Here is a 25,206-nt window from a genome sequence, read left to right on the forward strand (position 1 = left end):
TGTCGGCGACGAATCTACGTTGACGCGAAAACAGGAGGAGCCTGGTGGTAAGGAAATGGTCGGGACAAGATCTTCCATGGGAAAAGAAGAAACAGGAGGGTTCGAACCGTCTGTTTGAAACTACCAAGTACCGTACAATTATAATTAGTTCCGAAGAAAAACGACACGGAATCGTACAGAATCCAGACGCGGCAGAAGCTCTGGAACAGGCCCGCGTCGGCTGGTGACACGGTCGCAGCGGCTGCTGGCGTGTTTACACAGGACACTTCCGTGGAAACGAGCGCGTGAAAACTTTCTCGGCCTTGTCGACTCGACATACGGCCACGTTTCTCCCTTTCGTTCCTTCGAAAGAGAAGAACCCTAACACCGTCTGCTGCTGAAGTTCGAGAAACGCGGCGTACATTGTGCAGGAACAACTGGTTCCTGTAGATAGTCCTTAATTAAGAGACGACACACCGTTTTTTGATAAATAATTCCGCGTTCAACGAATCCATAATTCGAGAGAAAACAAGGGCGGAAGGTTGCAGGGCGACGGAATTAGCGGTCGACGACGGAATTGCACGGTCAACGGGTGTATCTAGTCGTCTAAACGTTGACGGGGTTTACGGTTTCGCGAACGGGAAGGGCGTCGTGTTTACGCGTATCCGGAATAATCAAGGGTTGGTCGGGGATGGTAACGAGGGTGTAGCGAAACCGCAAGCGGCGTCGGTTCTCGCGAACGACCCATTGCAACGGTCCTTGTGCTTGGCATCGTTAGTCGTCGCAGCGAGGAGAACGAGCGGGTCATGCGGAAAAATTTGCGGCTTCGACCCTCGAAACTGCGGTTCATTAAAACCGTCCACGTGTGTACAAACTGTCCACGCCGAAGAAACAGCCAGCCTTCCAAACGTGTTACCCGTTCTTTCGAGGAAATTTTGTATATTCTGTTTGGCAAGAAATAGTTGAAACAGTTAAAAATACTCGATTTACGTTTTTCGAGGGTGCGACAAACGAAAAGAAAGAGATTCACCGGTTCGTTTTGGTAGTCAGTCGGCGGAAGCCAATTAACTCTGCAGTAATTAATAACCCGTACTCTAATAACTGGCCCGGCGAACAAAAACGCGGATTGAATCGGTGGCAGAGAACGAAGGTCGACGGAAGAACGAGGCAAGAAGTCGAATAACAATGGGACGGAGGGAAAACAATGGAAAGCTTCGCTTTCCGAGAGCGGGAATTCGACGCGCCGTCATAACACGTGTCTCTTAATCGTGGATTTCCAGGACAAAGAGGGGAAAAAAGAGCGACCGAGAGGAAAGGAGGAAAACGCGCAGCGTCAAAACGTGCCAAACGGAGTGAAATGCATTCCAGAGGGAGGAAAAAAGAGGCCGGAAGAGAGACGACGCTTGCGGGAATTCTCTGAATCTCGTCGAGAATCACGGCGGAAATCGCGCGACACGAACCGGGGTGGCTTCTTTTTCTTCCTCCCCGAATACTCGGCGAATTACGAGACGGGACAATGAAGTTCTCGGAATAATTTTGTTTCTCGTATCCATGCGGTATCAGATGAATATCGATTATATTTAACACCGTCAACTTCCACACGCTATTTACCACCGGTGTTTGCGGCGGATCGTTAACGTTCTTGGCCCTGGGTAACGTCTAATGGCATCGTTAACTTTTAATGAAGACTTGCGCGAACTTTAATGACTAACGAGCCGCTTCTATATCCTTGTTAATTTCTGGGAAACTCGGCAGACGCCTCGAGCGTCTCGCGACATCGCGAATGAAACTAGAAACATATCTCGTGGAAGGTGGAAAGTTTAGAAGGGAAGAGATCGATTAAGCGAACGATCTCGCGATGATCTGTGTCGGATGGTCAACCGAGTTTTCAAGCTGAATTTCGATCTCACGTTTAAATTACAAAGACAAGATAAGACGATCTTTCGACAAGATGCTTATAAATATCATTAGTGTTCTAAGAAGCAAGATCTCTTGAATTTCCATAGGACTCCAGTGTCCCATGGGACGTTCTTGGAGAATCAGTGCCGTAGACTAAACATTGCCATAAGAACTGGCCACTTGAAGCTCGTCTCGTTAAGTCCACCCATCTTCGGACCATGAGATCCAAAAATGGACGACACCATCGCTGAGACTCAACTACGCGAAGTAAGGAACTTTGTCGTCGATGCATCGGGTCGATTTATCCCAACCATCCAAGGACAGGAGGAGGGATCTTATTACCCGATTGGAACGGTTATTGGTGGCTTTTATGTCGAAGTAAAATCGGCGAACGCGGTTATTCGCGGGTATAATAATGACACTAACGACGCGGCTTGATATCAGCCCCGGGAAAAATCTCGGCTAAGGGCTTTCCCTCGGATCCCTTTTCACCATCGCTAACGAAAGAATAAAAGCCTCGACAAGGCTCTACGATATATACCGGATTAGATGACGACTTACGTCGAGCTTTCGCCCGATAAAACCGTAGACACCTTTTTCGAAGCTATAGCAGAATTTTATGCTTATGGATTCTTTTATTTAAGGGACTGGAAAAGTGGTTATACCGAGATCTACTCAAAGGGCAACCATGTTCGTTCGTAATTTTTTATTATACCATATATAACTATAAAAAAAAAGAAAAAAAAAAGGAACTTTCCCCATAAGTTCTCGGATAAAATGAACTTCTACCAGCTCCCAACTACATAACCCTTCCCCACAGTCGTCCCCTATGAAAACTCTAAAAACAGCAGGTTTATCCAAACAGCAGCAGGAGAAGTCACCCGTAAGACAGCCCCTCTAACAAGATAGACAAACAGTAACCTCGCTATCTAAACAGCCTAACACTCTAACTACCGGCTTCTTCGTTCCACGCAAGATTAATTCAAACCCGTGACGTCGAGGATTACGGCAAACTCGAAAGCTACACCCGCAATCAGCCCGCGAACAGACGTCGCGCTTTTCTTCTGACACACCTGCTACTCGCGTTTCCTTTCGCGCTTGTTCGGTAAAAAAAAAAAAAAGAAAAAGAAGGGTTGAAGCACGCGTCGAATTCGCGCAAGGAGCGCGATAACGGGCCGGGATTAGCGCGGATGATTTATGCTCGGCGATAAAGCACCGGTTGGTAGCGTAGACGCGCGGCATGCGGCGTAACGCGCGAGCAAGCGCCACGAGGAGGAATGATTTAGCGGGTTTCGTGGCCGGGGGAAAGTTAATGCGTTTGGCAGCAACGTTCAGCAGGAAACGGGCGCGTGCAACGCGGGTTTCAAGCCGGTACTTTAACCCGCTTACGCACAGCTCGCGTTGATTACGGCACACGCTCGATCCGGCGATAGTCGCGATTTAATATCGGCTGTAATCCGAGTTAACGAGCACCCAATCGCGACGCTAGACTAGCGAACGTTACGTTTAATAACCCTGCCAGCTGCCTTTCCACTGGAAACTTGTTCCAACAGCGGAAAAACGAACGATTTCTCAACACGAATTCTTACGATTGAAATATTATGTAACTATAAGTCCCACCTGCCTCTGCTTGATATCAACCGAATAGCTATATAATGTTCGCAAGAATACAGAGATCGGGAGTTGAATTTAAGAATGGAAAGAAACTCGGGGGGAAAAATATGACGCGCCGCGTGGAAGGAACTGAATAAATCGCTGCTTCATACGCGGAAACAAAGCGTGCAACTGTCTGCTCAGAGTTGCAGCCGCTTCATCCCCCGTACGACAGAATCTTCGGACGAGAAGGGAAAAAGAGCGAGACCCTTTAGCGGGATCAAAGGATTTCGCGTCCTGCTGGCATACGCGTATCAACTCCCGCATAATTTCGCTATTTTTCAACCACCATTTTCACGTTACGATGCGTGCCTTCCGCGTAGCTCGCGTCAAGCGGACAAACAGGAATTATAGAGATAGTTCTGATATAAACTTTTCTTCTCCATTCAGCGGATGGTTACTTTGCTAATTTGAATACCAAAGCTGTCACGTGCTAACGATGTCAAAGAAAAGGGAAAATATTTTATTTTGAAGAAGTTCGCAAGATGTCTAAGAAATCGATGAAAATTCAATAAATAACCGATAGGATTTGCGTGGTCTGTGAAAAAGGAACTAACGGGCATCGGTTATTGTGGATAGTCAAAATCTGGAAAGGGGTCTCCCTCTGGACAGACAGACTAGCAGGAAATCCGTGTTATCGACGAAAGAGGAGAGATACAATCGGCTCGAGATAATCCGGACGAGGGTGCTCTCTGTCGATATCGAGGAGGACGACGACGTCGACGTCTGGCATCGATTTGCTATCTGGACGCTCGAAATGACGATACGTTCCATCGAGCCGGCCCGATAAACGAAACCCAATTCCACTCGTGCTGTAATTAACCGTGGCTACAACGCCGATACAACCCCTTCACCGCGAGACCGACAATAACTACCCACCCCTATTTCTATCGTTCGCCAAGACCGCTTTGCTTTTTACTCCTCCCTCTGCCGTGCCCCGTAAACCTCTGCCTAAGGAGAAACGAAGCACTTTTCTTCTTCCGCTTAGCTCCGCGATTTTCTCAATCCTGCGTCTGTTCCACTTGCCGCGCCGGCGGAAACAAAGCGGATTCCCAGGCGTACCGAAGAGACTCGCCTAGGAGAAAAACGCTATCACCGAATACTTCTTCCGCTGTCTACTCCTCCTCGGGGCCGTTCTTCGATCGATTAACGAAAGTGAAAAGGGTGGAATTCGATTCCTCCAATACTTTTACTTTCTTCCCAATCTTCGACTTCCAAAGAGAAGTTAAAAAATATCGCGTTTATTTATTATACGTCGAACGGAATTTCTAGGCTCGTCTAATTGATCACATTTCTTCTATTATATCTGGGAATTATTTGAAATTGAAGCGAACGTACGAAAGGGGTGGTTCGTTCGTACCAAGCTCACCCTCGAAGGGATTTCCAGCGATAAATATCCCTGAAGAAATTAACCCTCGAGACGGTAGCCGAAAATGATCGCGACAGGCATGCACAAAGGGGGTTGCGAAGCGACACCGAGGAAACTGCTAGCCGGAAGATGGGATGGTGGTTTTAATAAATATCGCGCGACTGTATCGTCCTCTAATAAACTCCAGACAACTTATGAGCGGACCGTATTCTCCGGCTGCTTTTTAATTACTATCATCCGGCTCGCTCGACCCTCCTTTCCCTCTTCCCTTCAATTCTTCCGCTTCCTTGCCTCTTTCTCTGCGCATTTTGCCTCGCAGAACGTTACGATTCTCTGCTCGGACTGCTTTTTCCCGTTTCGTTTCTTGCTAACCAACTTTAAGCTTTTGCAACGTGGACAAAGAGGCACGATTACGCGTAGAAATATCGGTCAAGGAAGTGGTGTACAATTAAGAACGTCGTATAATCGAATAAGGGGTTAAAATGATCGCAAGACGAGAAACAAGATGATTTCGTCGAATTTCTAGGAAAAAGACGGTATAATTCGCGGTCAAGAAGCATCCAAAGGGGGTGTACAAAATATTTAAAGCAAATTCGGTAGTCACTGGTCCGCTGGTGGGGTAGAGAGAATTCAATTAAGGACGCCGATGCATTTAACACGCTGTACAGAGAGAGAGGGGGTGCAAAAACGAAAGCAGAGCTTTCCTTCGAAAGTACGTAGCATGTATCTATGTGTATAGGTACACGTAGTACATATAGAGGTTGGTCGCTTGCTAAATAATTATAATTCGGGTTAAACCCTGGCTCGTCGCAAGGCACTGGCTCTCGATATTAAAGCGATTTAATATAACACGCGGCAGGGGCGAAATTAGAAATTATAAACAAGCCCTGACGCTGTAAATAACGCGAATCTTACGAGCTGAAACGATCGCCCTCCCACAGCTTCCCTTCAGTCGTTTCTTCCTTGCGAAGTTTAATCGAAACTAAACGAAACGAGAGATAAATCTCTAGCCACCGTGATTCTCCAATTACGCGTAATGATGTAAAATCGTCGGGCGATAATGGGTCGTCGACGGGTCCGGGAAGAGCACACAAACGGGACACGTGTTCTCTATTAATAGGGACGGAGCCGTTTTTATCTGTTCGTCGCGGGAGGAAAAAAGGCGTGGGAGGAGCAGGGAGGATGAAAAAGCGGAGGTGGCGGTAGAGCGATGGCTACTGTCACGGGTAAATACGCTTTTTTAACAGGCAGCTAAAGACAATAACAGAAACAGCGACACGAAACAGAGTTTTCGTACACGTTCCTATATACACCACGAACCGACGAGCCAAAGCGATTATTCTTCGCGAGTGCTCTCACTTTTAACATCCGTCCCGATGATCCTTCTTTCCTATCTTCCTACATTCTCTTTTTGTCCGCGTACTTCCTCTTTTTCTCTACAAATGGATGATTTGCTTGACGATAAAGCGGTAACGAGCGTTTCTAACTAGAATTTGTATATAATCGTCGGTATAATTAATTACATACACTGCAATTTTTATAGAATTTAAGTTATTCAAAATAGAATATAGAATTTTAGTTATCCAAAAAGAGACAAATTATCATTAAAAAAAAAAAAAAAAATGGGAATCAAGGATTTGAACTGAGGACCTTTAGATTGCGAGTCATGTGTTTAACCACGGAGCGGATCCATGACTCGCAATCTGAAGATCCTCGGTTCAAATCCTTGGTTCCCAACAATTTTTTTTTTGTTTTTATGACAATTTTTATGTAACAGTTATTCAAAAAGAGACAAATTATCATTAAAAAAAAAGAAAAAATGTTGGGAACCAAGGATTTGAACCGTGGATCTCTAGATTGCGAGTTGTATGTGTAAGTTTGTCATACTTCAGAATGTAAGGAGTAACTAACTGTAATTGTTAATATCATTTTAACAATTAGCCGCCTGCCCCCAAAAGGGGGTATAGGCGTGTTCAGCTCGACGAGTTCTACAAGCTGGCAAAGTTTCATTAATAAGTGAGTGTAACACTTGGGTAGTTCCCGTTGTCAGATACGATACGGTAAATATTCATTGAAAAGTAAAACGATTGAATTTTTCGAAAATTCCTCTCGTCAATGGTGTTCGTTCCCCAGAGAAACGTTTCGTTAAGCAACCGTCCCTCAGGAAGAAAAACACCTCCGAATCGTTTTTTATTCCCCCCTTTTCTCGATTCAATTTTCTGGCATCGGATAAGAAGCTCCAGAATTTATCTAGCCTTAAAATCCCGTTCTACCGATATGAATCGAGGAACCGTAGAACTCTCGTCCGTTTTCAACCCGTTCTTTTCCACCGGACACCTCGACTCATCTTCATCAGAGCTTAAACGGCGAAAAATTGGATCTGGTTATAATTCTACAAGGCAAGTTTCGGCCTTTAAGACGTTAACGACGGAATATTCGAGGAATTTTGGATGCGCGGATTAAGTCGGAGAATATTTTATAAGCAACCGTGGAGAAGTTTCTCAAAGATGGCTAGGTCGAAGTACCTTCGTGAAGTCGACGTAAGCCAGCAACGGAAGTAGGGAAGCTATGAATACGCGGTGGGAGTTGAATCAAGATTTAAAGCTCCCTTAACCGATTAGAGTTTCCAAAAGCTAGAGCTACTTTCGTTACTTTCCAGCGTCACGAGGAGGGCCAACAACGATGAAAAAAATAATAATTTCTCGTTTGTTTCGTCGACTCACCGGAATAGCGACGCAGTCCTCGATCTCGGTGAGAGGTTCTTCGGAGCAAAAGGTGCCGTCGGTGAGGAACGGTGGCCGAGGGGGTGGCGGCAACCGGAACTCAGGGGGTGGCCCCGGGCACTCGGGGCACTCCGTGCTCTCCAGCGTCTCCAACTCCTCCATCCTCCACCTCAGCGTGCTGAAAACCACACGGAAAACCAACATTAATCCCATTGGCAGAACTATTAATCGGGTACGGAGGGAGGAGGTTTATCAAACTTGCCGCTACCCTTCGTTATTTATTCCTCCGCTTTGCACGCGAGCTTCTAATCGCGATATCGAGCTTCTAAATCACGTAAGAAACAGAAATCCCACGAAAACGGAAGGGACAACTGGTCGAGATAAACTCGTTAGTGGTATCATCACGGAGAAAGCAAGAATCTAGACGATGCAGGAGAAAGAGGTCAGGTCTGTCCGAGTCTGGAAGAGTAAAAAAAATTGCCAGTTGACCGAGAAAGTTCGCGGTGCCGGGGTTAAATTGATAACGGTCCCGAGCGTCCGTAGGGTGGATTTCGCCGGCTAATTAAGAGATACGCGTCTGGTAGCCGGTCCTAATGGCCGCCGACCAGAATAGACTCCCTGACCGGTGTAGCCCCGTGCAAACGGGGGTAAAACGCGTGCTTTTTCTACGCGTTCTACCTTCGTACACACACTGACAAGCGGTATCTCGTTAGCATAGGAAGCACCTTCGGGTCAAGTCGTTCCAGTCCGGCTGCAACGTTCCGTCTCACTCTTCGCGTTAGTCGGTATGCTAATACAGGGACTTAATTACAGTCTCATAATGAATCAGTCACGCCAACGTCTATCCACCGCCCTGCACCCCACCGAACACACGATTGTATTCCGTTGATTAATTGTTTCGGCCTTCGAACGAGCCTCGAGCCGCGACGTTCTAGCAGAGCGTAATAGACGATACGCCGATAGGAAGTTGCCCCTATTCGTCATCTACCAAACGATTTCGTTGATTGATTTCACCCCCCTCGCACGTTCTGGCTTTCTTTAATCCTGCACAGCCACGGTTATTGTACAGACTTGCCGGAAGCACCCTGGGTGGCGGGATGATTGAAGCGGTTCGAGAATCGCTTTAATGTTCTTCGGAACGTATTAACACGTTCGCTGCGGGATGAAGGAAGTGGATATTCATTGGATGAATTTAATTAGTAAAGATGATATTAATCGTACGCGTGGAAAAATTTTCAACATAATAATTCGAGGAAAATTAGATGAAACTTCGTTGGTGTCAGAAGAAACGCAAAAGAGGTATACCATTAATGGTTAAGGAAGCAGAAAAATCCAAGAGACTTAGAAATTCACGGACTCTTAACCAGAAAGAACGCTATGATCTCTTTAAAAGCAAAGTTCGCGTGGATGTCACAGCGCGGATTCGATTTCGAATGACTTTAGAAACTCGTTCGAATGGATGATAAAAGAAAGGGACAGGGAGGAAGGTACGCCAGCGACGAGAAAGCCATCCAGTTGGTATTTCACGCGTAGAGAGCACTAGCAAATAGCAAGAGCGGAAGGGAAAGAATAAAAGAATGGCACACGTGGGTGGACGAAGAAAAGGAACGCGTTCTGGCTTTAATAAATGCAGTCGTGCTTCCGTTTCGTTTCTTGCCACCACCGATATTCCAGCACGATGCTGGAACCCCGTGGCGCTTCTACGCTTCTTCTGCATCCCCTTTTCACCCTTCGTTCTCCGCCTTCCCCTGATTCTCATGCAGAACAGAACGCGAACGAGCAGCGAACCGAGTGGCGTCGAGCGCCCATCTCGTTTCTGGCTCGGCTTCGTGTTCGCCAAATCTCCAGTTTGCGTGATTTTTATTTAATTCCATCCGATACAACCCCTTCCGAGCTGCTTCTGCTTCCTTCCGTGTTTTCGCCTTCCCTTTTTCCCCGCAATACCGACCGCATTTCGTTACCGTTCCCTCGAACGTCGACGTTCGGCCGCAAAACTGAATCCGTTACGTGGAAACAGACGGTTGGGGGTGGCTAGACGGGGTGGCTGAGAGAAAATCAAACAACGGAGATCTTCAACGGCGAGTGTACACCGTGCTGGAAGCACTGTCGATCGACTTTTCGCGCGACGAAGCAGACGCGGATGAAAATATACAAAAGAAGGATAGGGGGACGGATGAGGATTCAATAAAACCGACCGACACAATACCGTCTCGCGAAGCCTATCGGTATTTCTCAGGCGAACGGAAACTGCGTCTTCCGCGCCCTAAACATCCGGCGAAGACTAAGGATTTTTAGAGGGGATATTTTTCTTCGAGAATTCGCAAATCCATCAAGAAACGTATAATATCAGTTTCACGAGACATCCAGGAACAGTCTTCCGCGTAGAAGGGTCAGCTAAGAATTTATTCGAGAGTTAATTGGAGCCTCGTCGTACGATTTCGTGCGATAAATCTCGTGCTAGCTGGGTCTGGCAGTCGCGACTGTCTCGCGTTGCTCGAAATAGTCTAGGACAACGAGTATTCGAGAGCAAAAGAGCAGCCGACAATTCGGCTGAATTCAAGAATCAGTAGTCATAAGTCGAAAAAGGTAAACCGAACAAGTTCTAATGAAATTGCAGATCAAATTTCTTCTGTATTATAATAACAACCTGAAGTTATATATTTTTAAACGTCGGTAAGGGATGAATAAACAACGATGATTACACGTTGAGTGGAATATCACGGATAACGTTGTAGTACACTGTAAGCTGTATTATGCGGTCGTAATTATTGCATTAATTAGCCGTCGTTATAAACCACTGCTCCCAGGGCGATAAGAGGATTACATGTTCGTGGAAAAATTCAAAGCGTGGTGGTTGTTAAAAAATAGTCGCGAACCCAACGAGTTAAGCTAACTGGATCGTGGAAGCGTGTAAAACTCGGAAACGATACGATTATACAAAACTATTTATATAATTTTCTTGTAATTTCTTCTCTCGTTAATTACGAGCTCCGGTTACTTTGTATCATATAATAAATTTAAAAGAAAATTGACTTCGCATTTATTTTTACCTGCCACGAATTTCATAGAAAGAAAGTCGTTAGTGAAAATCGGGAGGACAAGATTTTCAGTGAAGTTTGGCGTAGGAGGAACGCGTGAGAACGCGATAACGGAGGACGACTGGACGCGTCCTCGCGCAGCTGACACATCCAGTAATTTCATTATGAAAATCCAGCCAGAACCTACGTGTCGCACGCGCGGGAATATACATTCGGTGCCCGACGACGACGACGACGGAACGACAAGGCTGGAAAAAGAACGGCCGACCGGAGAACGAAACGAAATGGAACGAAATGGAACGATGGAACGGTAGAGGGTGAGATTTCGCGAACCGCGTTGCACAAAATTTCATAACGTGCCTCTGCCTCTGCTTCGTCCCGAAATTCACGACGTCCGCCGCTATTTTTCCCGAAACGAATGTCACTGCGGCCCGTATTTATGGTCCGCTGCTTTCGTTTAATGTACCCGCCCCGAAAACGCGTTCGCCTCGTTTTCGAAAGTGGACCATCGGAGACATTAAACGTCTGACGTCTTCGGATACACTCTAGTTATCACAATATCCTCAACTTCTATTTATTTTATACCCTCGCCGCTGAAAGGGGTGAACGGAGGTGTCTCGAAAAACGTCGTCGGTGTAGATAATGATCGTCGTTAGGTTTGACGCACTTGGCCGTCACGGGCAAACTTTAAATTAACTCGTTTTAATCCAGCCGGGAAACTTGGCCCTTGTTAAGTAATCAGATTAGCGGGAAGCAACCTCGAAACGTCGCGGAAATTGAGTTAATCCGTCGACTAAGGCTGTTGCCGCGGTGGAAATGTTCGAATAATCGTCCTTAAAAAAGGCTAAATTTCCTGGTATTCATTGGTGACTTTACCCTTACCCTCTGGGAAATCGCGGCCAAGTATCCCAAGGTTGAAGACGTCTTCGAGAAGCAGTAGACGGAGATTCATTTGGACCGTCTCGAGATTCTGACACGCGATTCGACGTTTCAAACTTTTGGCATTAATTATTATCGTTTACACTGTGAAGCTTCATTTCGTCAGCGTCGAGGAGAGAACTTCGAATCGGCTTTTCTCAAAACTCTTCTTCGTCGTTTATAATTAACTTTCGCCAATGATCGCGATATCAAACGCGTTGAGAACCAGCGACACGGAGGGATACCATTCGCGTTTTGGTTTGCATACGCGTGGCAGGCAACGAGCCGGTGTGTCGCATTATTTCAGCATTAGCTTCGCTCACCGAGCCTCGTATATGCCAGTTAAATGATACAAACTCAGCTAACAAACGCGCGGCCTGGCCACGGTTTGCACGCGCAATCCTGTCAGCCAGTAGCCACCACCAAATACGCGTCACGAAGATGATTATTACTGTTTCGCAAACAGTCGATCCGATGCTGCTGGGATTGTTTATTTTTATCGACCAGACGCCACGCGCCGAACAAGGAATCCCGGCCAGACGCGACCCCAAACGGTGGACGAGCAAGGATTATGAAATATAGGAGGTGCACGAGAAACGCATAAAGCGGAATCGTGAACAACGATCGTTTTCGAACAATATTTCCCTCCCACATCGTTCCCAATTTGTCCGCTTTCTCTCGAGGAGGCAACGTCCACCGTTGGTCATCAATTTCTGTCCCTCGGCCCACGCTGCAGGATCCATTTTCGTCCTCCTCGAAACGCGCTGCATCGATTCGCAGCGATTCTTTTAAACTCGCTCGATCGTGGAGAAAAATTCGACGGTCTACGTTAGTTTCTCTGCGGGAACATTTGAAAATTTCTTGTTCCTTGGTGTAGATATTTAATTCGACACCGTGCACATAGGATCGAGAGACTGGATCATGGGAACGTAACTCACACGTGATCTCATCTCTATGTTAATCTTCCCTTCTCTCGCAGCTCTGCTCCAACGCGTTCCTCCTCTTCTTTCCTTCCTCTTCGCGACTCGTTTATGCAAGGATCGCCGATTACCAGTTTCAACTGTCGGACCACACCGAACGAAACGACTGGTGGGTACCTCTTTTTACGCGGTTCGAAAGCCGCGGACAGGCGACGCGAATAAATACAAAATAGGTTTTCTCGTCGACGAGCGATATCGTCGGAATTGACGATAATAACCGTGAACAGGTTAGCAAGGATCGTTCCCCGTTCGCATCGACGAGATCTTTATCTCGAGTAGTCTGGTACCTGTCCTCGCGAATTCTCGTCTTCGGTGTGATAATGCGATTCGTTGAGCTTCGAGCGTCCTCGAGCGGAATCACGAGGGAAAATGAATTCTTTGGACTCGGACGTTGAATCGTTCCGCTGTCAACGATACACTGTCGTCTCGTGAAAACACGGGACACGTAGGATCAACGAACGATCCGACCGCTACGTGTAAACGCACGTAATCGATCATTAACGGGCGTTCAACGTTTCGGTCAAGCCATCGGGAAAGCCGCGCACAGGAATTTCCTCTCGTTGGATTTTTTATCTCTTCAATTGGAGCACGAACGAAACCGTGTCCATTAGGGGTGCTCCGAGAAAGTCTGCCGCGGCTCGTGGAAACATTTTTCGTATCATCTGATAACGAGGTACGCGGCGAACGCGCAATTATTCCGAGCGAATTTTCGTCCGACCTCGGCTCATTACGATTATGCATGCAGCCCGGATCGTTTCCGGCGGTATCTCCGCGAGAAAATTGCTTCAACGTGCGTAAGAGTCGTTATTTATAGGTGGACGCGGATGGTAGGTAGAAAAGGGTGGTACGAAACGAAAGGGTCGAAAAAGGGCGCGGCTACGATTATTTCCGCGATGCCAGCCGACCAACCCTCTCTATTCTTATTTAACTTGAAGCAGCTTTTGTGCGATTTCGAATCGAGCGTGTACCTTTTAATTAGAGACACCGATGAATTTCATAATTTCACCTCTGAACAGGGTGGACAATTTAGACTGATTTACGAGGGTATCGATTAATTTCCAGCCCTTTTTACCATCGAAACACTAATCGCGATCGAGTAAACGAGCGATAAACCAAGCTTCCATTTACTGTTCCAACAAGATCACTAGCCCGGCCATCCCTTTCGCGGCTCGTAAACTCGTTTTAAGCGAAATCGCGAAGGGGTTGTTCGACGGGGCGATATTCAGCAAGGACGGGGTGACACCTGCCCCTATCACCGAATACCTTGCACGCAGAGACTCTGCGAGTCGTTTCCGCGTCGAGGGGGGGGTGGGTCTCGGTTTAATAAAGCACCGGTGAGAAACGCGAAACACGTGTGCGTGCAAAAGTTCTCCCCACGGAACTGCGCGAGGGGGATGGAACGGTGTAACGAGGTTGCTCGTAAGGAGGAAGGAAGAAAGTTTACGAGGGCGGTTACGTCGTGCCGAGCGAGGGTGGACTGGAAGTAGTTTTAGATGTCCCGTTACACTCCTCCCCTTTCATCGCGAAGGGCCACGCGAGTAAACGATATACGAGGGATAAACGGTTGAATTTTTCCTCGTATCATACGACACACGCGAAACTATATCGATAGATTAATGTCAACTGGAAATATTAGGTTGAAAGCCGTAAGCTCGAAATTGATACGATGCAAGCGGTGTTTCGCGGCAGGTTTACGTCATCAAATCAGATCAGATCTTTCTATGTTTCTACGTGCAACAAGCTAATGCAAGGGTAGTTGTCGCAGTGCAATGTCGGTAATGGTGGCAGCGATTTAACGAGCGAGTTTCTTGAAAGTGGTTCAGGTTTGTCGTATTCCCTGGTCGCTCGCTAAACTCGAATATTGGAAAATTGAGTTCACTTTACCATCAGAATGGAACGGTTTTCCCGTTAGCGAGAATGGTCACGGTTTTCACCAGTCCCAACCCCTATTTTCACACACACACACACACCGTTGAATTCGTTTCTCGGTTTCGTTTCACGTGGACGCGGAACAACGAAGAACGGTATCTCCGTTAAACGATATCGGTGGCAGCGAAAATCGAGCGAGGATCGAGAGAACGAAACAGAGGGCGGGAAATGACCCTCGTGATATTTCGTTGCTTCATAAGCTGATCGAGGAGGGTGGAAAATTTGTCAGCCCCTGTATGGACGGACGAGTTTAGCGAGAATTTTGTTGTCGATGCTTCTGGGCAAGGCCAGGAATTGTGACACTCGTGACGAGAGTATCAATGCCCGACGAGAAGGGGATGATCCAGCGAGATTGCAGGCTGCCTATTCGAAACCCCGATCGGTCCACTGTCTCCTCGCGTCTACAAACACTCTGTCGTTGTGTCGTTCGAAGAATCGATGCCGACTCGTCAAACTACAAATATTTAGAGAGCACTCGACGCACGACGTTGTCGACTGCTCGTAACGAGTTTTATAAATTTATCCTCGAACGATCGCGGGATCGACGAAGCTTTCTCAAAACGGAACTCATCTCTGTCACGAATATTCGCTTCTTAAGCCCGTGAATTTTATCATCTTGGCGAATTCTTTGAAATAAAAGTTCACCGGATTCACCCACCTCCCTTTTATTATATTTCTCGAAGTGTACAAACCCGTCACACTCGAAACGAAGGTTGCCAGATTGGAAAGGGGTTATTCGAGAAATTCCATGAAAAATTGACAGTTTTCCCGATTCGAAAGGGGGGTGAACGTCCAAGAGAAAGATTCGGAGTCTTTGGAAATCATCCCTTTTCCGTGCTCGCCGAGAATAAAAGGGAAAAATGCGTCGGAAGACGACACACGCGTTGCAAGCTCTACGGGGATCTTGGGAAATGTTACGAGTAGATCACCCTCTAGGGAATACCGTTCGACGCAAAGGTTATTTCTGGATCGCGAAAACTTTTAATAGCTTTCTGATAGCTTATTCGCCGGACTTATAAATAATTTCATATCTTCCGATCCATACGGCTGTCGACTGCTCTCCTCTCTTTTCGTTCACGTGTCGCCCAGTCTACTGTTACAGCCACTCGAGAAACTTTCTTCCATCGATGAGAAATTATTACTATTATTATTTATCGACTGGGCAAATCGTTCAGTAAAGGGAGAACACTGCGGTGAAGCTATAAAATGACGGGCATTAAATATAGCTCGGTCGGTGTAAACCTTTCGATACAAAAGGCGTTTCATCTTTCTGTTTTTCTCGATGATGTTGTTTTTCTCAGGTTGAAAGGATTCCGAACGAGTCTGTAATGTTTCCACTGAAGAAAATCGCGGTTACGCGAACCCGGAAATTCTGTGAAAGGGGTTGAAGCGTCTTGGAGGAAGTTCAAGAAGAATGTAGGCGCGTTTGAAAAGGGAGAAAACATTAGATAGAGCACCGAGAATCGTGGAAACAAAGGGTTCCTGGTAGCAATTAGCGGTATCGAAACCGAGTATCGTTCAAACTCCATTAAGGGAAAACGATCTGGACGCGATAACGGTTATCGTAACGAGCATTTCCGCGAGCGTTTCTTCGTCGAGGAGATTCGTGTCAGCGGGTAAAAAGTCGATCCGCTTGGACTCGGCAAGAGCTCCACGACGTGCTTCCATCTGTCGTCGTTTTGCTGGACTATCCACTGCTAAGGGTGCAAGCGGCGCGTGTTTTCAAGTGTCTTTCCTACTTCCGTTTATGAAATATTATATTCACGCTCGATTACAGTCAAGCCTGTTTTTGTGTTTCATTTCGAAAGCACTTTCTCGCTATTTCGTAAAGCTTTGACATATTTTCGTGAGGCTTTTTTTATCCGGTCCCTATCCACCGCGTAAAAAGAAATTATTTGTTATATCTATTTATGAAGTTTTTGAATATTTTTTTCTGCGGTTCCTATCTACCGCACTGTATAGAGCCTTATCTCTAACGAAGAAACTTAGACGTCTGATTATTAGAACTGTTCTGTAAACTTTCTCGAATCGTTACAACAAAAACGAAACGAATTCGCAAAGTTTACGTCCGAAGCAGAAAGTGAACTCTTCCCGTGCGAGTCGAATTTTCCCTGTGAACTCTCGTCCCATAAGTTCCTAATAACTGTCAGCGACAGAAGCAGCACGCCTGCCACTGTGTCCTGGTTGCGCCAGTGTCGCGGGAGTCCCGAGATTATTTCTAATTTCATCTCCGTTTCTCCCCCGTGTTTCGTTTAAATCGACCCCTCGCCTCGTGGATGTTTCAAACATCAACAGCCGAAAAAAAAAAAAGAAAGACAAAAATGCACGCCTGCACCGAGTGGCTCAGGTACCAGTAGTCTCGTAATTTCGCAAATGGAACACCGGAGAGAGTGTGCGTTTTCGCGTCGGCCAGGGGATTCGATTAATTACCGCGATGAAAATTCTCCATTAAGGCGAGTAATCGGGTGTAAACATCGACGCGATTCGATGGAAATCAGACCAACAGGCTGCGTCGCGAACGGACTCGCGATCAATCCGCGGAAGAAACGCGAATTCATTACGATTTTAATCTTTTTCTCAGACGATATAACGACAGGGTGTCGATTGGATTCGACATTTCGAGTGGACAAAATGGCAGGTTGAATTTTTCCTCCCTATTTCTTGAGATTCCGGCCGAGTGTGCAGGGTTCGCGTTAATCTTGCTCGACGTTCTGCAACGAGTCGCGAATATCGATTTCAACATCACGTCGACTCTTTTCAATGCCCGTCGGAGATGCTTTATTTGTTTGCCCGTTGCATTAAGTTCTGCCTTTCTCTGCCACCCTCAACGTGTTCGCACAGAATTCCACTCTCGTCTCTCGTTTTTCCATCGTCCGCGTCTGCCGGTGAATTGGATCCGGACGCAGCCGAGCCATCGCATTACGATCACCGCGGAAAAATGCCTTGTTCCGCGACGAATCCGCGAGCGGACCAGACAACGAAAGCATCGTCTCTTGCTTCTTCGAAGCGTACGCAATTCCAATGTTCGAGAAGGGTGATCGCGATTTTTGATTTCTCGATGCGACGGTAAATCGAAAATCGATGCGAACGTGAACGTTTTATGGAGTGGAATTGATGGCTCTAGGAAAAGCTACTATTCCACAATCGTATCACGGTTAATCCTCTTTTAAGGAAAAATATTTCCACGTGCTGACGCGTTTAATCATCGGTCTAATATTTTTCGAGTTTAAAGTCAACACGACCCATTTCTTAAAGCAATTATCGCTAAGTTAACATCGTATCTTTAAAGTCGATAAGGCGAAGTCAAACACAATGACTCACCTCAAAAATTCGGGCGACACTTTGCCGATTTGCTAGCAGCACATTTCCTTTGACGGTATTCACACCTTCTTCGCGGTTCAGCTCTGTTCGCACAACCACTGTGTATCACAACAAACACACCCGATTTATTTCTCGGGTATTTTCCAACACTCGGTGTATTTTCCTTCACGTATCACTGGCGCACACTAAGCGTGATCTTACAACCCTTTCCCTCGAAATCGTTCCTCGAGCAGCGTCGCTTCTTCGTTCGTTCGCGGAGAGACGGCCAGACGACGACTCGTCGCGATGGAAATTTGGCACGAATCTCCTTGATAAGGTGGAGCGATCGCGAGCCATATGCCGATCAACGATCACGATTATTTAGGATCATTCTTCGAGACATCTGCTTCACCGTCTCGATAAAATTCTCACCCCTCACTTCCACTATGAGATATTTTTCAAATACGCAAACACCAATCGTTTCTTAATTCCGAAACACGGTTTCTATGATCACGAATATCCTCTATCAATTTTCGACGAGGAATTTTTTTCACTCCGAACGATCTCACTGTTTTAACAATTGCACCCCTTGCACTTTATTTGTAAAAAATACGTTCATAGAAAGCTCGAGTGTACCCGCGTGACGAACACGAATCGTTCTTCACTTTCCGGTTCCTTCGACTCCAAAACACGCGTATCTACGATAACGATAAGTTCCGTAACGCTCGCTCATCGGCGTCGCGCGGCACACTGTTGCTCTCTGCTTTCGTCCGATCGTTCGGAGTCGGAGGTTCTGTTTCATGCCTACCCCCTCTCCTCGCTTTCCTATCCCCCACCACTATGTAACCAGCAACCCCTACCACCTAGCCAGCTACCCCCACTTTGTTAGTTGCGATAGCAGCCCCCCACTCCTCGGCGATTCTTCTTTCTTCCCGCTGCGTGGCAGACCCTTTTCACGAGGGTGCGAGCGAGAGCGAAAGGGTCGAGGGATCGAAAGGGGTGCGAGTAGGAAAGGGACGGAACACGGTGTCGTCCTTTTAGAGCGCGAACACGATGACTCGGTGGAAGAAAGAAAAAAAGAGGCAACGAGGTAGAGAAGGGTGCGCACCGAGGGTGTCCAGGTTCAGGAGGCTGCGGTGCCCTTTTGCGAAAGAGACTGTAACGTGGTGCCCTCCAACGTCTCGACGAGGCTTTACACAGGGGTGTTTCGTGTCGACGAGCCGGGACACAATGCCGTTGACGGGGTTGAATGACGGCTCTCTCCGTGTCGAGGTAATTCCGTGGGGGCTGTAACGAGACAAAGTCGTCGCGTAAAGTGAGTGACGCGCGTCGCTGTTGTTTCGCGGATGGAATCGTTTAATTTTCAGCGAACTCTCGCGACCCCGGGGGGAATTCTTTCGTTGAATTTCGTTCGACGCTTGACGTTCGTTAACGCGGACACGATTTACGAAACAGGAAGTTAAATCTTCGAGACGAGATCGTGAGCATTACGCGAGGATAAACACGAGTAACTCGTTCGTGGAATATGGAGTCGGAAGAAACCGGTAGAGATTCTTAGATCTTTTATCGACATCATTGTTTACCCTACTTGAGGGAGGAACTTAATCGAACCGTCATCTGCGTTAGACTAGTATCACTTGAAAAAGCTGGGTCATTTCGAAGACATAACATAGTTTCAAGTGTTTCACAATTCAATCTTCCCACGGATCGCAGCGTGTTCCAGTAGAGTTCCGCTTTGATCCATCGCCCACGCACTTTCGAACGCGTTTGAACGTAACGACGCGGACGCATGGTCGAAAACGCAAGGCGGAATTGCAGCCATAGCGACGCACTGGATGGAATTAATTAAACGCTCTTTCCCTCCACTTTGCACAGCTTTGGTGTATTTAACCGATGAGCTTTGAGGATCGGATTGCAGGCGCCCCGTGAGAGAAGCTCCTGTCGTTTGTTCCCTCCTACTTTCCAACCGATCACCCTCTCTGTCTCATCCCCGTTCCCATAGCCGGGTACGGCCTTTCCCTTTCCGACGCCGATCCTGCCAGAACGCTTCCAGGACTACCGGCGGATATCCGCAAATACCGCGAACGAGTATTTAGAAATCCTTTCGTTCGCTCGATGGATTGCGAAGGGTTGCCGAAGGAAGGAAGGGAACGAGAGACCACCGGCGCCTGGCGTCGGGAACTTCAAACGAGACGGAACGCGGGCCAGCTTTGCGGAACAGGTTGATGCCGAAATGGCCCATTGTGGTTATTGTATTGCTAGCGATATTGTGCTTCCGCCACCGCGATGGACGCTCGTCATCGACCTGTTCCCCCGTCCTGGATAAATGGCAAACGTTTGCCGCGGTTGTCGCGCGTTCCACGGCTACCCTGGTCGACCGCAGACGCGATGGGAAGAGAATAGCAGCGCAAAAACTATAGGTGGATCCGATTCTCGCGAGAGTACAACCTCTGGCGAATGCCGACGGACGTCGGCGCCTACCCTCCACAACGTCGACAGCTTTTCTGGAAGCGCTCCAAGCAGACCGGCTTGTTTGCCGAACGCCAGGCCGAAAGGTGATGCAGCGAATTTTCCGAGTGTTTGCTAAACATCCTCCCGCAGCTTGCGCGCCGTGACGCCGAGTGGATCCTCGTCGACGAGACGGTTCCGCGCGTCGCCGGAAAGGCGTTAATGCATTCCGTGAGAAAGTGGCCGCCACGGTTTCACCGACGGACGAGTCTACCCTGTTGGACGAGGATTTATCGCGACGTGGTACCTTCGCGTTTTCCGAAATGATTCGTCTTGTTTCGTGAGACGCGGCATTAGAGCCAAGAAACACGGCATATTAACCCTTAACTGGCAACCCTTAACGGGATCGATACGACTTTGTTCGTTTTGTTTTAACATTATTCCTTCTATACGGTGGAGAGTACACGATTTTGAAGCTCTTAAAGAAAAGAATTCCATCGATGGACAGAAGATTGCGTAGCCTGTTTGCGAGGGATGATGCATTCTTCGACAAACACGGCTAATCTTCGTAGGTTTTCGGGCGTCAAAAGTTTGTTTAACCTTCCTCAAAAACACGCCGGATAGCCGGTGTATCTAGCCAAGCAAATAGACCGAGGAACTTGTCGTATCTCCGGCGAGGCACTCACGACAAAAACACGCGATAACCACGGAGGAACGTAAAGTTCGTTGCTCTTGGAGACACGTCGGAAAAACCGACGATAACACGCTAATGCCTTCGAACAGTATTTTTCTGCTGATCGCGAAGCTGTCTCGAGGGTGCTATCGTCCTCGAGTTTTCCAGTAAACCCGGAGAATTAAATTTAAACTCCACCAGTTCGGTATTCAAGAAATTTGTAAAAGTATTGCAGCATCACCTGCTCCGAACTGACCAATGTCCCCCATTACCATGGGCATTTAAATAAACATGAGAAGCATCGTGGAAAGGCACATCGATAGGTCGTCAAGTTCGACCGCGAACCGAGTTAGGATCGTCGGGAGAGATCGTGTAAAGACGATAACAGGAAGAGCGATAAGATTAAACAGCGTAGGTACAAAGAGCCGGGAACTGTCCTCGGCCGGTGTCGAGGAGGGAACGATTTTCTTCGACGATGTTCGATCTTCAAAGGCGGCACGACCGAATGTTTAACCGCGATTGAGTCGTGTCGAGGAGGGTAACGGGAAGAGGGCATTTAAAATATTGTCACTATAAACAGTCTGACTCATGGGGAAGCTGTGTACTCGTCCCCCACGATCGGCACGATAAAATTGATATTAATGAACGTACCAGCGGAAGACTTTCTGTTAATTCCTGCCTGGTAATTTTCGGCCCGCCTTCTTTAACCTTTTAACGACGCCGGGCTCTCCTCTGCCGAAGAATTTAACATTTAGAGGGCTAATTTATACAAGATCGAACGTAGGAGCTTCGAAAGTTTTTAACGGAAAGAAATATCTCAAGTCCGACGCATTCGTGTAACAGCGGCGATCAATTACGCGCAATCCGTTTTCTCTCGTTGCTCGTTAGGTTACTACATTAACCACGGGTGCGGACTCGGTCCGTGGGTTTTGCCGGAGCTGACGGGTTAATAAACGGGTCACCGTGCGATTTTTCTCCGCGCCGAGCGTTCGAGGAGCTGGCAAAAAGCCGACGGCTGTGTAACCGATGCACCGAGACTTCCAGGACTTCTCTCAACGAGATCCTCTCACGACTGCACGCACCGTTCGCGTACCGACCTCCCAACTGATTTACGATCCAAAAAGAAATTACCAACGTAGGTGGACGATGATTTATCTGCCGGGAATATATCTCGCACACCTATGGTCGTCGTAGGTAGCCCAGACGAAAAGCGATAAACGAGCAGAGAGGAAAAATGCAGTATATTCGCGTATACTGCATTCGATTCGACGGAGGACAATTTCGACTTGGAATCGGGCAGGATGAAACGCGATCCTCTGCAATGAAAATTTGTCATTTCCCGCCTATTACCGCGTCTATTATTCCAACTGGCACCGGAGCGCATACACGACAACGTATTCCGGGGGATATCGTTATTTATGTTTGTACATAGAACCATGATTGCCCGTAGATCCCTGGTACACCGATCGACCGCCATTTACACCACCTGCTATATTCCTCTCCGCGAATCGAAATTCTACGGGGCTTAGAGAACGGATCGTTCGAATTCTGCGATTTTCCTATGCATTTTGAAACGTTTATTATCAAAACTCTTGAATCAGCTTACGAAACTTTTGCCAGATTTTCTGGAAAAACCGTAACGAAAGCGCGAGAAATCGTTGCACGGTCGAGCGATGGATCGAACCGTGACGAAACGCTCCCAGGGCGATCGTGCTTCGAAGAAGGAGGCTCGCGTGTACGGATTGGCAAGCGTGGCGAAAACGCGAGCACAACGCTGCGCCGTTTCGTCCGGTCTCCAACTTCGGAGGTATTGTTCTCCAGGTTCCGGCACCCCGCTGCGGTACTCATCGCGTCGTGAAAGCTCTCAAGACGTCCCCGGACCCTGGCTGATAGATTTATGAATTTACGGTCACCCCGGTCGACGGGGGGCTAATTGGTGGCAGCGTGAAGCGAGCCGACGCGATTCTTCCGGACGCAAGAGAAAAGAGAATACCATTTTCTTGGGAAAAATCGTTGCTACCGATAATTGCTGTAATTTCTGACTTTTCCATACGATACAGTTGCGCGTATCGCTATCTTCTCACACTTTGTCTATCTCTAAACGTTCGAACGATACAGCTTCGTTCAATTACGTAAAACACACTTTGATCTGTTGCCGCACGACTTTCGATCGATGAATGAATCGTCGTTTTCGAATGAAATTTATCGAGGAACGTTCGATAACGAGCACACGTTTGCCCGTGTGAAGAAAGAAAAGCGTCGTTCCGACGCCTGGAAACCGGTCTCCGTTCGAATTCTTCGAAAAAAAGCGATCGGTCCTCTTCTAGGTTGCAACGCCTAGCATTTACATGTCTAGATAAGCTAATGAGACGTCTAACGGTAGGGACTAAACACGCCAGAAGTCTCCATTTCACGAAACCCTGGCTATTACTGTTCTGTTGGAGCAACGATACCGATGCTACTCGAAATTCCATGTTATCGTCCGTTTCTGCTAGATATTTTCGCCCAAACCATACGAACGAATAATAGTAAAAAAAATGTATGATTAACGCAGCGTTTGAAAAGTCGTTGGAGGAGTCAGGATCAAGACGTGCGAAGCGGATAGTCGGCACGGAAGGTGACGATACCCAGCGGCTCGGTAGAAGGCAGGAGGACTCAAGCTGAGAGCATAATGAGCGGCTGGCGAGTAATGAAGACCGCTCAATTTCTCTCGAAGCCGCACGCTGCCTCCTCAAAGGGCCATACTCTCGTTCCCTTAACTCCGATCCTGGCTACGCTAATCCGTTTAATCTCCATATAATTAATGACCATACCGCTTTAATAATTCTTCGTCCGGTGTGGCGAGGGCTGCGCAAAGTCCAGCGTTTACCTCGGACATCGCGTATCGAACGTGAACGAGTCAAAGTTTTCGAATCCAAATGGTTTACATGTCCTCGACGACTGAAAGGGGTTAAAAGAGAGGCTGAAAGCCGTTTGTAGCGCACTGTTTGCACAGGATTTTCAAAAGAGACGGCTCTATCCGCGTGTACGGGCGTTTACATCGGCGCCAAGGTATCGGGACGCCGTTTGTGGACCCTTCTTCCTAAATGCACTCCGAAATGTTTGCACAGACTCTGTTGTGGTCTTTCACGATGAATTTCTCTGTATGCAAATACGTCGACGAGGTACCTGACTAACCGGCAAGTTAGTCCACAGCCCCGGAAACCACCCAACGGGAGCGCGAACTCGTTCATCACGGAACGAGAGCGCGATTCTCACGTATGGATTACGATAGCGAACGCTTCCGAGCCGATATCGCGAATTCTGCGCTTGAAAACTGCTGCTTCTCTGTCGGTTATCAAAATGCAAATCGAGAAAGCGGACGAAGCGGAAACGCGCGTATCCCGGAGGATAGGGGAAGATATTTTTGCTGCTGTTTTCGGGATTTTCTTTGTCAAGCTGCGTTAAGTGGTCGAAAAATTGTTTGAATCGTTAAATAATAATCGAAATTTAAGCAAAGCCACACGGAGTTAGAGAGAATCGGGTATAGAGGAGGCAGGCCCGGTCGAGCCCGGCATACCTGGCCGGCAATTATCCCCGCGTCTCAGCCAACTGTTCGGCTCCCTGGCCGTCCGTTTTTCGGGACGGTTTAACGGACCTCCGTGGTAAAACAGCGGCGCTCACGGATAATTCAGATATCATCCCTTCGATCCCTGGCAATCCCTGTGAATCGACCCGTCGACGTTCGAACGAAGGGGTGGCTGCCTTAGGGGCTCGCGTGCCAACTGACGCCTCCCAAAGCGGACCAGATTATAAACTGCCGATTACGGGGCAACCCTAAAGTAGAAACGAGAGAATGGGTACACTGGAAAGGTTTTTCCAGCCGAAACAGAGAATTTCCAGATAAATTTGGGGATGCAGGAGAAAGTGGGAAAAAGAGACCGAGGTCTATAGATCTTTTCCCTTCCGGGAACTTCGTGTCCTGAACGCTTCGAACATGACATCAGGGAATTAAAGCGTTAAAACTGAGGATTCCTTGGAGAACTAGGCGCGAAGACTCGCGTTCCGATCGATCTTCAGGATTTCATTCGCAGGGGTGTCTTCGATCGCTCGGAGGACGATTCGAGAGTTCGATTGAACGAGCTTCTTCACGGCCGATTAAGTAACACGAGCGTGTATCGGACTCGTGAACGGAAAGCTTCGTGGAAATTTTCGACGCGGATCGCAGCTTCGAGCCGGGAGGGATTCTTCTAGCGTTTTCACCCTCCTCCGTCAGACTCTCGGGCCGAGTTTCCGGCGAGAAAGTACGCGAGGGAAG

General features: G+C 47.6%; 1 protein-coding gene across 4 annotated transcripts in view; it reads right to left on the reverse strand.

Annotated features, from left to right (window-relative positions):
• LOC114877828 overlaps positions 1-25,206 on the reverse strand; it is a 191,868-nt gene that overhangs the window by 39,369 nt on the left and 127,293 nt on the right. For 2 of the 4 annotated variants that reach the window (XM_029190885.2, XM_029190883.2), the window contains exon 2: positions 7,624-7,801. In XM_029190885.2, the coding sequence (XP_029046718.1) occupies positions 7,624-7,785 (162 nt within the window). In that variant the 5' untranslated portion in view covers positions 7,786-7,801. Of the gene's footprint in view, positions 1-7,623; positions 7,802-11,543; positions 11,802-17,809; positions 18,596-25,206 lie in introns of those variants that run through there. The other 2 variants (XM_029190884.2, XM_029190886.2) reach the window with 2 other exon arrangements.

Source organism: Osmia bicornis, chromosome 15, assembly GCF_907164935.1.
Source record: "Osmia bicornis bicornis chromosome 15, iOsmBic2.1, whole genome shotgun sequence".
Lineage (NCBI taxonomy): Eukaryota > Metazoa > Arthropoda > Insecta > Hymenoptera > Megachilidae > Osmia > Osmia bicornis.